Source organism: Papio anubis, chromosome 11 (assembly GCF_008728515.1).
Source record: "Papio anubis isolate 15944 chromosome 11, Panubis1.0, whole genome shotgun sequence".
Lineage (NCBI taxonomy): Eukaryota > Metazoa > Chordata > Mammalia > Primates > Cercopithecidae > Papio > Papio anubis.
In genome coordinates, this window is record NC_044986.1 from 62176656 (window position 1) to 62190233 (window position 13578).

A 13578-nucleotide genomic window follows, 5' to 3' on the forward strand; every position below is an offset into this window, starting at 1 on the left:
GTTTTGATGCTTCAAAGGAAAGAGGGATAGTGAAGAGGGGAGAAAGGAATAAACTAGCTAGAGTGAGAAAAGAAAAATTCTGAGAGACCAAAATGCAGTTGCTAAAGAAAAGACAGGGAGTGAAAACAATCTTGGTGCATATCTTATTTATGCCTTGAACTGACCTTGAGAATAGATGCCCTAATATTAAATCCAATAAGATGTGTTATTAGAAGAAAGTCTTTGTTCACTAAGAAGAATAGCACTATGTAGTGATAAAAGACAGAGTTGATTCATGCAAAGCTAAATGATCAAAGAACTCTATACCTGAAAATCTGAACCTAAAATACTTGTGCCCTGTAAGCCAAAAAAGGCCCTTTCATTGCCCTTTTTCCCATGGTGCTTCTCAAAATCATTATTAGCAAGTTTCCCTGTAAAAATGAAACAGCATGTCTAACACAATGGAAACCTCGTCTCATAGATGGTTATCATCCCACGTTTTCTCTGAATCTGCTGACAAAGTTTGCTTCGTAATAAAATAAAATCAACATTAATCATTACAATATTTGAGTTGCTCTTATCAAATTTACTTTACACATCAGGCAGGACTAGATGTTATGTACATGATTATGTTCAAGAAAGGCATTGCATTTCATTATTTCAATGCATCTCTAGAGAAAGTTAAACTTAAATAAAGCTGTCTACGCTCCTGAAAGGCAATGCATCAATTTTCAAGGTCTTAAACAATGGACAAAGGTTGTTTCTAAGGAGAGCAGCTAAGGCTCCCATAGCTTAAATGATAGACAGTGTTATATCTAAAGAGCAGCTAAAGTACCCTTCCCCTCAAAATAGTAGGTTTCCCTGTTTCAAAACCCTGGACTGATGGAAGGGAAATTACCTCTAGTTTCAAATGCATACCTTGTTAGGAGACCACTATCTTAAACACATGTAGAACCTAAAAGTAATGATAATACACTATGCCAAACCACAATTATTCTCTTCCTCATGTTCTTAATTAAATGTATTGCCTGGCAAGCTTCCTACTGAATGCCAAACAAAATACACATTTTACAAATGAGTCTATATCATGCCAAACTTCGAGAGGATTCTACAATTACTGAAACTATGATAAATTTTTAAAATTCTCAGCCTGAAATGTACTATGTAATGAAGGCTTTTTAAATTGGGAAATATATTCAAAGGTTGTTTGCTGCCTTCATTTTCATAATGGGTTCTTGGGATCTCCTGTCAGCAAATAGCATCTTAAATTACTGTGTTGGATCCTACAGAAAAAGACCTAGACGAGAAAGGGTTAGAGATCAAAAATATTTTAAAGAAATCAGAGGTCAGAAGTCTTTAATAAACAGTGGTTACAATAATAATCCAAAAAAATAAAATAAAAAGCAGATCAAGCTCTGAAGTAGAGGGCCTGCCACATGCAACTAGCTGAGGTAGTGCATATGTTAATTAGCCATTCAATTTTTATACATACTTCAAAACATCATCTTGTACACAATAAATATATACATTTTGTCAATTAAAGAAAGTAAAATGTAATAAAGATAATTTTAAAACATTATGGGTTAGAAAATACAATGAAAAAGGCTACAATAACCCAGTGATGGTAATACCATAGACATTTTATTAAGATAAGTGAAAGGAATATATTTGAAACTTAATTTATTGGCTTGGCATAAACCTGCCAGCCATTTCTGACACTGCCCCATCCTTGACTCTCTTTCCTACCCCTGACTTCATCTCATTTCCGGCTTTCATCTCCTCCCTCCTTTCTCTTTTGATTAAAACGAGAAATAAGACGGTTAAGGTGATCAGAAACAGGTCAATTAACTAGGGCTATGGTTTAAAAACAAAAAATACCAAATGTTTTCACAGAGTTATTTTGTCTTTTTAGGGATAGTGAATATCTATGAAATGATTTGGTAGTTTCTGCTATCATGCAAAAACAAAACAGAAAGCTTAATTATATTATTTACATTTTTAGTCCCTAAATCTTTGATACCATAATAGTATTTAAGACCAAAAACTTTCTCCTTAATCCTTTTTTCCTTTGATATTTATATAGAATAAGCCCCATAACATAGTGGTTCACTTTATAAATGAAAACAATAATAGCATATATTTTCTTCTGGAATTAAGAGTTAGCACATTTAGCATTTTCTGCTTGCCAAACACTATTCTATACACACGCTAATTTTACCAGTATAATAATCCCTACGTTTATAGTTACTCTTGTGCTTGTTTTGCAGATGAGCAAACTGACAGACAAGTTAAACATAGCTTGACCAAGTTTCACAGCTAGTAAATATTGGAGATGGGATTTGAACTCAGGGAATGTGGCTACAGAGTCCACTTTCATCAACTATGCTATGTTGCCTCCCATACAACACATCGAGTTAAAAATTAAAATATTAGAATATCACCTTAGCCATTGATGGACATTACCATTAATGCAACAGATTGAAGACCAGGGTTAAATATAGGTGATGGGTAGTTGGGAGGTCCACCAACAATAACTTTGTCAAACATAGCAGCCTCAAGGAATACAGCCTAAATCTCTGTCCCAGTAAAATAAAATATATATATATACACACTACATTGTATAGATTTTAGGGGTCATGACAAGTGGTTGAAATGTCCCCAGTAGCCTACAGCCCTGGGGTTTCTTTCTTGAGATATTATTACTTCTTTCTGTCTCTTATTCCCATTACCTTTCTTCCCTCTCTCCTTCTCCCTGGGTTCTGAACACTACACTCAAACTCAGCCATTCCATGTGCCTTGCTACATGGGAGATTGCACTTTGATGTTTATTTATAATATAACAAATGGAACTTTTATCTGAGAGTCTTAGCTTTAGACACAATCATTTTATTTCTAACATTCAAATTTAATGCTGCAATAAAGTAGATTGAAATGAATACAGACTTGAAAAATAAATTTTGTCTGCATCCCAGGACTGCCACTGATTAGCCATGTAGTCTTCAGTAGGTGACTTTGCTGGTCTGAGCTTATTTTCTTTTTTTTTTTTTTTGAGACGGAGTCTCGCTCTGTCACCCAGGCTGGAGTACAGTGGCCGGATCTCAGCTCACTGCAAGCTCTGTCTCCCAGGTTTATGCCATTCTCCTGCCTCAGCCTCCCGAGTAGCTGGGACTACAGGCGCCCGCCACCTCACCCGGCTAGTTTTTTTGTATTTTTAGTAGAGACGGGGTTTCACCGTGTTAGCCAGGATGGTCTCGATCTCCTGACCTCGTGATCCGCCCGTCTCGGCCTCCCAAAGTGCTGGGATTACAGGCTTGAGCCACCGCGCCCGGCCGGTCTGAGCTTATTTTCTGTTCATTAAAGTAAAATTGTGGCATTTGTCACATGGTAAGGAATAGAAAATCAAATGTTTTACACAACATTTGGCACATAGTAGATGTTCATCGAATGTCATTTTTTCTTTCCTTCTCCTTTTACAAATAATTATATTTTATAAAAATCTACTTTTTCATTTTATTTACTTAGTTTTTACTGTTCTTAAGGTACATCAGCACCTTTTCACTTTTTTAAATTCCAAAATTACAGTACTTGCCAGGTAACGCCAATGAATGGATTATATTGAGTTCCTTCTTACACCTGCTGACAGTAGTACTTTGCAGAGCCTTGTCCATATATTCTTTCACTAAGAAAAAAGGAATATAAAATATATACACACATAAACTCTCCCTCTGTGTAGTTGTTATTGTTTAAAGTTGTTATTTACCTCCTATTACAGAATTTATTTACTCTTAGTGACAGATATTTGTGGTAGTATAACTTCCTAGGATTAAATAAATTAGCTCTACAAAAATAGAGCTAAATTATAAGAGTAAGGCAGTTCTACCACCAGAATTCCCTTACTTGTAATTCTGTATTAGATAAAAAAGAAAAAAAAAAGTAATTATCATGGAAGCAACCAAAAATGATGAGTTGAAAAGAGATATAGACTCAAGCAAGGACATACGGTTCTTCTACTATTCAAACATGAAACTTTAATTAGGCAAATTTCTCCCTCTGGCTGTTACTTTCTTTTGTAAAGTGTCATTCTAAAGTTTTGAGGACCCCGTAAAAGTCCTCGGAAAATCAGTTAATGAATAATCAGCTACCAATCATGTTGAGTAATTAGTATCCTGAAGAATTTTTGGGACTCAAGTCTGAAAAATGTATTGCGCCATGAAAGAGGGAAAATGTTTCTCTGACATTGTATATATTTGTCTCATTTCTGTTCCTCTTGTTTCATATTATTCAGATTAGCCTAACTGCTATTATAATATCAAAATGTCTTAGTAGCTTAGCACAATTCAGTTTATTCCACTCTCACATCATAGTTGCTGCGGATTGTGGGGTGGTGGGCTATGTACCACGTAGTTGTTCAAGGACCCAGGTATCTTCTATTTACAAGATATCCTGTCCCCTAAGGCTGCAGAGTCCTCTGCAGGGAGTCATTGCATCCAGATATCCAACAACAGAAAGGAATGAGAATAGATCTCATAGGAGACTTCTGGGGTTGGAACAGAAATTGACACACACCACTCCCACCCATATTCTAGAAATGAGATACAAGGACTCACGTAACTACAAAGAAAGCTGGGAAATGTATTCTATTTGGTCCAGGAAAGAAAAGAAAACAGGGTTTTATGAACTCACAGCATTGCCTTTGCACATGATCCCAGGAGTGCTAAAATCCTGTATTTTATTTATTTTCATTTCAGCAACAAAAGGCAGTGTTCCTTGTGAAAGGAAATTTTAGATGTCACCAAGTAGATGGGAAAAATTGGCAAAGAACTGAGGCACTTCACTAATACAGCTATAATTACATGACATATACTCTGCCTGGGCACAAGACCAATTTTATTTCTTATTTTGAAGTTGTCACCATCTAGAGGATCTATTATTAAAAACAAAAATTACAAGAATTCTACTTTGTACATAACAATAGTGTTCCATATTCAAAGTTGCATTTGCTTATGAAACAAGGATAGAGTGTATTTCCAAGATACTTTGGGAAACCAAACTGGGAGAATACTTCATTACTGTTGCTGTTGCTGCTGCTGTTGGTAGTGGTGGTGGTGGTAGTGCTGGTGGTGCTGGTGGTGGTGTGTGTGTATGTGGAGAGACAGAGAGAGAGAGGGAGAGAGAGAGAGAGAGAAGGAATTCCTTTCCTCAAATTCACAACTACTTTTCTAAAGAAATCCTAGACATAATTTTTTTTTTCTGTTCTTCAGTCCTCAAACACCCTAATTTACCCTTTACCTGTTAGTATTGTAACAAATCCTAGACAGATTATAGAATTCACAGAAGAATTTCTTGGAGGGAAAAAAAAACCATGAAACTCATAGGTGAAACCAAAGGTAGAATTAGAATGAAGAATTTCTTTGGCAAGGTTTGTTTTTTGTTATATTGCGGGCAAAATAGAGGTCAGCAAGTCAAATAATTTTGATTTTTGTCTTTAGTAAAACAGACTATTTTCTCCAGGACTTTGTAAGTCTGAGGCTTTAATATTTTTTTGTGTGTGATTTTGTACTGAAAACATACATAATAACAAACATTATTGTGTTATTATGTGCTTACAATGTTCCAGGCACTGTTGCAATTGCTTACTTTTCTTACTCACTTCTCATACCCAGCACTGCTGCATACAGCTACACACCTTTCGCACTACACACATTTAAGGGCAGTCATTCACAGCATGGTTACGCCCATTATTGTGCACATCACATCATATGCTGCTTTGCATGCCCACTCTGCTCCTAAAATCTATTATCTTTGTCCAATAAACAAGAAAACAGAATTTGAGACGCTCAACACTTTTTTAACTTTTCTCCAACATATAAGAATACAGATCAGTTTCAATTGAATAGCAAGGAGTTTAAATCCATGTTTTCAGAGCCAATTAAAAACAAATCATGCGGTGAAAGCATCACCATAGGTTTTATATCAGTATGCATCTTAAAGCACTGAAATTCGATAGGTACTTCAGAATCAGTGGAATGTTTTATATGTTGCAAATAAATACACAGAAACAAGATATTCCCAGCCATTGTTCTAAGTGGATCTGATTAAAACATTATTCTCTGTCTACCTGAACCAATCCCAAGGATTACAAAATAAATAGCCTCTTCTTTGGTTGAATTTCTTTCATCAGCAACCTGGCATTTATCTTTTTCTTTTCCTTTTTTTTAATTTTCCTATTCTACTTGGGTCTGAAAAGAGATAGACCAAGGGGGGAAACTACTGTTGTTTTCTCCTCCAATTGGACATTTTGTTCAAAGAGACATGTAACTTAGTTGTGGGGGTCCATGATTGATCATCCGATGTTCCCTAGAACCAACAAAAATAGCCATTAATGTTAGCTAAGAAACTTTACACTAGTGAAAACTGTGGTTTCTAGGTAGAAGTTCTTCTAAGGACTTCAGCCTATTTTTTGACTAAATTTGTTTGTTATAATATCTAAAGAGCATAGCTATCCAAGAAACACTGCCACTCTCCTCTGCTCTCTCTTTCAATGGCAAGGATATTCTTGCATCACCCTAAAGAGAAAAGTAGAGTTGGTAGTTGCATGCATTCTAATTCTTACTGTTCCCTCTATAACCCATGACTGGCATCACTCTTGTATCAGTTGTTCTACTAATTTTCCTTCATGCAATTCTTGCATTAGTTTCTTACTGCCGATGTAAGAAATTATTAACCAATGTGTTGACAATACAAATTTATTATTTTATATTTCTTGAACTGAGAAGTCCAAAGTAAGTTTCACTAGGCTAGAAGGGAGGTGTCAGCAGTGCTAGTTCCTTCTAGAGGCTCTGAGAGGCGAATCCATTCTCTCACCATTTTCAGCTTCTAGAGGCTGCCTGTATTCCTTGGCTTGTGGTTTCTTCTTTCATCTCCAAAGCATATCACTATAATGTGTGCTTCTGTTATCACATTTATGTCGTTCTCCTTTCTGTTCTCCTATGCTCTTGAAAAGACTCCTATAATATCATTGGACCAACACAGATGATTTACAATAACCTCTCTTCACAGGTTTTGGGAATTTGAAGGTGGACATTCTGGAGAGCCATTATTTAGCCTACACAGTCCTCAAGAGTCACTACCAAGTAGTCAGAATCAGTTTCTATGATGAAACTATTGATTTTCCTGCATTTAAATCAAATCAACCATTGGGATAAATTGAGTGTGTTATGGTGATTATTTCTCTAGATTGCCAGTTATTTTTTAACATGACCTATATTATTCCAACTTTCAGCGAAAGGGTCAGGTTCTTAGTTCTTAATTATTTGCTAGCCATATGCTCCTTTACTTACAATTCATATCAAAGGGGGGTGGCCTGGAAAAATTTGGAGACCTGAGAGAACCAGAATTACCTGGGAAGACACCTTATGTATCTGGTGCTACTCTCCTTCCCCCATATACCACATATTAAGTTTAACGTGCCTTTTCCCTCTCCTGGTGTTACACATTATATATACACTCCCTGAAAGCACATAAGGCTGTGGCATGGGGCAAGAGGAAGAAGCAAAACCTCTTCTAGGGTAGAAGAGAACATTTTTCAGGTGATTATTATATATACTCATTTCCTCTTTGGCACCCATGGGCCTTGAAAACCCTAGTACATGTTTTCATAAGACATTCAAAAACTATATAAGTACTACATACTTAAAGGCATCGCTTAAGGATGACATTATAGTTAAAACTACTTAATAATCCCCTTAAAAGTGACTGGTTATTGAAACTGTGAGATGTAGTATAAACTTCTCAGTGGTGACTCTCCAAACTCACATGAGTGCTTGAGTAGTAAGAACGCACAAGGAAAGCCTTTTTTTTTTTTTTTTAAAGAGGGAGTCTTGCTCTGTCACCCAGGCTGGAGTGCAGTGGCGCAATCTCAGATGAATGCACGCTCAGTCTCCTGGGTTAACACCATTCTCCTGCCTCAGCTTCCCAAGTAGCTGCGACTACAGGAGCCTGTCACCACGCCCGGCTAATTTTTTTGTATTTTTAGTAGAGACGGGGTTTCACCATGCTAGCCAGGATGGTCTTGATCTCCTGACCTCATGATCTGCCCATCTTGGCCTCCCAAAGTGCTAGGATCATAGACGTGAGCCACCGCACTGTGCCGGAAAGCCATTTTTACCTTCCCTCATACATGGGAAAGTTACCCCTGTAATGTCCTCTTCACCCACACCCCCACACACCCCGCAAACCAAAAGACTAAAAGTCACTATTCATTGACACCTTCTCTGGACATAATGGGAAATCTGTACTCAGCACCAACATTTGAAAACAGGTCTTTTCTTGCCTTCCACACACTACTTCTTTGAGTGTGCACATTAATCAAAGTCAATGTACTATAAATACAATCATACTTTCTGACTGTGGGAGTCCCTCTTTTTCCTGTTGGCAGCGGCCTCAGCATTAATCATGCACATGATTCTTACAGAGCCTGGGCATGTTTTCCAGCTTTGCTTTAAACCACCGTGATATACTGACTGCCCCTACTCCTTTCATATCAGACCAAATTTTATAAGCTCAGAAAATAATCACTTTCAATTTAGGAAAATAATATAATTTAGCCATTATTAGTTAGCATCTGACCTTCTCAAAGCCTACCAACTCACTTCTTATTCTGGTCATGGCATAATATTATTCTAAGGTCCAGTTGAAGAAACACACAAAGGCGAAAGAGCCATTAACTTAGTCATGACCAATCACAGCTAATAGATTCAGTTCAGAGTTAGTTCAAGGGTCCGCCTTGCCACCAGTCTCAGGCCTTGTTGTTGTTTCTGAGATGACAAGATCTTTGGCACCTGATCTTTGCCACCCGCAGCCCCCCCACCACCATTCTAGTCTGGTATAGCTACAGGTCAATAAATTTTAGGATACTGTAAAGCTTACGATTTTCAATCAGCTTATTCAGACTGAGTATGACTTGAGACATGCTGAGTTATGCAGCTAGTTTTCATGTTAATGTGTCACTTTTGCTGCTCTCAATTGATTTACATGCTTTATTGAATTATTATATTGTGCAGTGACCTAAAGTCAATTTTTAAAGGGTACGATTTAAAAATTTTAAATAATCAGCTCTAGTTCAGACTCATACATTATTTAAAACTTTTTTTCTCTCCATCAGATTATTTAATCACTTAGGTATTAAGCCTTAATATCCATTAGTTATTTTTCCTGGTCCTCTTCCTTCTCCCACCCTCCACCCTTCATGAAGCCTAACATCCAATTATTTATCTATTGCAAAATGATACAGCATAATGCCTCTTCAATTAATAAATGATAAAGCAAAATCACTGTAATACGGTAGTTATTCAGCATCATGTGCAGCTGTGAGTGATCCTCCTTCTCATGTGGATGTGTCCTTGCTATAAAAAAATTTGTGTCTCAGGACAAAATAGACTAACACCATACTTAAATATTTGGACTTGGCTTTATATTAGGTAGCACCATCTGGAGGATCTTACGTTGGTGTCATTCTGAAAGGAATATAAGCCAGGCTTTTAGATCCTCCCTCCCTCCCTCCTTCCCTTCCTTTCTCCCTCCCTTCCTTCGTTTCCTCCTCCCTTCCTCTGTCCCTCCCTTCCTTTTCCTCCTTCCTTCCTCCCTTCCTTTCCTCCTTCCTTCCTACCTCCCTCTCTTCCTTCCTTTCCTCTCTTCCTCCTTTCCTTCCTCCCTCCCTCCCTCTCTTCCATCCTTTCCTCCTCCCTCCCTCCCTCCCTTCCTACTTCCCCTCCTTCCTTCCTAGAAGTTGTGCGTGTTGTGGTGCTCCCCCAGCAGTGTGCCTTAAGTCACACTGCCAGGATGTATTAGGTCACAGCCTTTTTCCTACAAAAGATCTATTTCATTTAAGGTCTGCCAATTGTCTTTCTGAAAATAGGCCTCAACCTTTTCCTCAAATACTCCTGAAAACCATATGATGGCATTTGAGCATATTGAACCAGGCTGAGAAGGCTGCCTTTCTCTACTGCCTGGAACTTCCCCCCAAACCCCAGTGTTTCTTTTTTGAAGACAATCATTGAAACATGAGATATTGGGTCTCAATTAAGTGAAGTTATTTAGGAAGAAAAGATAGAAAATGAGAAAACCAACAGCCATGTGACAGGAAGCTTACTCTGAATATATTCAAATCCTTTGCAGTTTTCAGGAGGAAACTCAGAGAATTTATTTTCGTGGCTTACACATTGGTGCTGAATAGCTTTTTTGCCCCTTACTGGGAAAAAAAGATGACATTTTCCCAGAAGGCTGAAATCATTAAGACTGTGCCTGTTCCGTGGGATCAGCTCCAAGAAGTCTAATATGTTTACTCCAGGAGCTGGCATCCAAAAGGCGTCCCTCTTCACGTTGAGCTTTTGGTGTCTTAAACAGCAAAACATTCATAGCTTTAGCCAAATAAGTTGTTTTGGGGCTTTTATTTTATTCTCTGTCCAGAATAGAGTCTTTACATACTTTATCTTCATTCTCTATATGTCTATGTTTATTTATGTTATATCTGCATTATCATGCTACTGTTACGTATAAGATGTATACAGAAATATACATTTTAAAGAGATCAAATAAAGATAAAAGAAACTATTTTAAATATATTGCTAATGATAATGTCATTAAAAACAATCTCAAGATGCAATATTTCCTCAGGAGAAATTTATAAATGAGTATTAGAGGATGCAAATCTGTACTTCAGGCCAGATACAGTGACTTACACCTGTAATCCCAGCACTTTGGGAGGCCAAAGTGGGCGTATCACGAGGTCAGGAGTTCGAGATCAGCCTGACCAACATGGTGAAACCCCATCTCTACTAAAAATACAAATATTAGCCAGGTGTGGTGACACGCACCTGTAATCCCAGCTAGTCAGGAGGTTGAGGCAGGAGAATCACTTGAACTCTGGAGAATCGCTTGAACCACTTCAGTCTGGGCGACAGAGTGAGACTCCATCTCAAACAAACAAACAAGCAACCAAAAAGACTTCTGTACTTCATGTAGTCTTCTTGATAACTAATTTTACTGAATTACTTCTTTTCAATTTTGACTGGATAATCACTGATTTTATTTTGCAATGTTGCTGACCATCATCTCCTCCTAAGATTAAAAGAATTGCCAATTCTGACATCTTCTTGCTCTGTTTGGGCTTCCCTTTTAATTATCCTTAATGCGTAGTTTATTTTACAAAAAAATTAAAACAATGGGTCACACTTAAGGAGGATTATATTAGTTACAACTGAATAGTATAATTCATAAATCTAGGTATGCATTGATTGTGATAATGTTGAAAGCTACAGAACAAGTGACAGCACCACAGACAACCCTTTAATAAAGCTCTTGTCTGGGATATACACTAAAGGATAGTGTCAATGCCAATCATACATTAAATCCTAGGAAGGTTACAATTTTTATGTTTTAGATAACAAATATAAAGAAATTTTCTAATGTTTTCTTTTCACTCTCCAAAAGAACATCTTATAGCCCCATTTTGAAGACTAATATTTAAAGCCATAACTCCAATGTTATTTTTTCCAGAGTATATTTCCTGTTGCCCAAAGCAGGGTAGAAACCTTTGATTTCTTTGAATACATCTATCATCTTACCCATACCTCTTTTGAGATTGTCACCCCTTTCTCCTTTAGGGTTATGTATATAGATATCAAGATCTTGAACAAGATATCTTAGTTCTTGAACATGTTGTAGGCATGGTCCATGGCTGACTCATGCTTGGTTTTCCCAGAGAATCTGGAGACAGAACAGTAGAGAGACTAGCCATGGTCTTACATATCACAAGTCTTCCAAAAATATACATGTCAAGAGATGAATTAATCAATTCCTTTATCTGTGTTGCAAATAAGCTTCAAGTTTTTGACTTTTATTTTGTATTCTTGGTTCTATTAGGTATTTCCAAACAAAAGATTATGAGAAAGCATGTAGAGAAGAGATGGAAGGAAGAAAAAGGTATTCATTTTTTTGAAGGTTCAAAATAAAGGCGACATTCATAATGGATAATCATTTTTGAAACCAAAATAGGCGGTGAATGATTATCCTAAAACATTGTTCATTCTAAAATTGTTAACATGCATCTACCTTCAACGTGTTACTATCATCTATAATGTAGCCTCCTTCCCTTTTACTAAATTAGTTCCAAATAGAAACTATGAATGACCATAAGGACCTATTTTTATTGCTCCTCATTTCAGATGCTGGATATTAGAGAAGTAAGTATTATGTAAGTTAAAGAATAACTAAAAATCAGTTTATTCCTGTAGCACAGATGCTGTAGTAAAGACAACAGGAATGATTTTTAGGGACTTTTTAGACCAACAAAAAACTAAAAGTGAGAGGAATTCAAATTGAAAACTGGAAAGCATTGTTACAGATAATGATAATAGTAAAAGACCTAAAGAACAAAAGAGAGCTTATTTTTAAACATAACTATTATTTTAGAAACATGGAAAATAATAGCTGAAGGGCTGGGAATTGTAGGTTCTACTCTGTCTTTTAAGAGCTGAGTTTAGGCATCTTTTATAGCAACTAGTTTTCCACACACTCAGATGGCTCCCAAGGATCACTGAAGTGAGATGAGTGATTTAATTTTCCTTTCAAAGGTTATGTTCAGATTATTATGCCATGCACATGATAACTCATTGTCAGGAAAGTGTGTCAGGCTAGGCTTGGTGAAAACTGCAGAGGTTTCAGCTGTGACAAACTGTACAAAATGTAAGTGGTCAGTCAAGTCATACGCATTGCAAGGCTACCACTACCAGAAGGTGGTCTTCTACTAGAGTTTGGGTCTTGAAAACAGAATGCATGTCAACCAACTAAGAAGAGATTCTTAGTAGGCATAAGCCTATGTTCTTGCTGCAGTTTCTACTTTGGCAATGAATAGGTTAATGTCCCCCTGTCACTGGCATTTGTAGTCACCCATTTCCATGGGATGACACATCATGCTGGCTAATCCTTTGTTAATTTGAAATACACAATCCTACCTCATCCCTCACTTCATCTAGTCTACTGCTTTGAAATGAATGAAGTCTCAATTTAGAGATTTTAGCCTATCTGTGGTCACCATAGATGCCACTCACAATTCCCCTCCAATGCAATTATTTCTCTCTTCTTGGTTCTACTCCCTTTTCTCTTCCTCCCTCTTGGCCACATTCTCCTCCTGTGACCTCATCTTGTATATTTCATCTTCTCTTTCTCTTCCTTTTCTTACTCTTGCTTCTTTTTTATTCTTTGTCTCTTCACTTTCTCTTCTCCCTTATTCCTCTCTATTCTCCTGCTAGTTAAAACTAGAGACACTTGTTACTCTTACATGTGAATTGGACAGGTTGCTGCTCCTTGGTTTCACAGAAGTTTTAATGCTATCCATACTGGTAAGTTTTAATTGTATGGCATTTTGCAACCTAAACACATTTCCCACATATATTGCGTTTTTGATATACATAGCGATCTGGAGTATAGGAACGGCAGAGATTATTAGACCCAATTACAAAAAAAAAAATATTGATGTGCAGGCAAGATTGTGGCTTGACCAAGTTCACACTCTCAGAAATGTGTACAGTAGGGGTCAAT

At 37.1% G+C, this 13578-nt stretch overlaps 1 protein-coding gene across 8 annotated transcripts in view; it reads right to left on the reverse strand.

Annotated features, from left to right (window-relative positions):
• CTNNA3 (catenin alpha 3) overlaps window positions 1-13578 on the reverse strand; it is a 1832183-nt gene that overhangs the window by 89726 nt on the left and 1728879 nt on the right. The window contains exon 16 of one of the 8 annotated variants that reach the window (XM_017944530.3): window positions 3552-3658. The exons of the other annotated variants lie outside the window; for them this stretch is intronic. Coding sequence (XP_017800019.3) covers window positions 3607-3658 — 52 coding nt within the window. The 3' untranslated portion in view covers window positions 3552-3606. Of the gene's footprint in view, window positions 1-3551; window positions 3659-13578 lie in introns of those variants that run through there. 8 annotated transcript variants of the gene reach the window in all.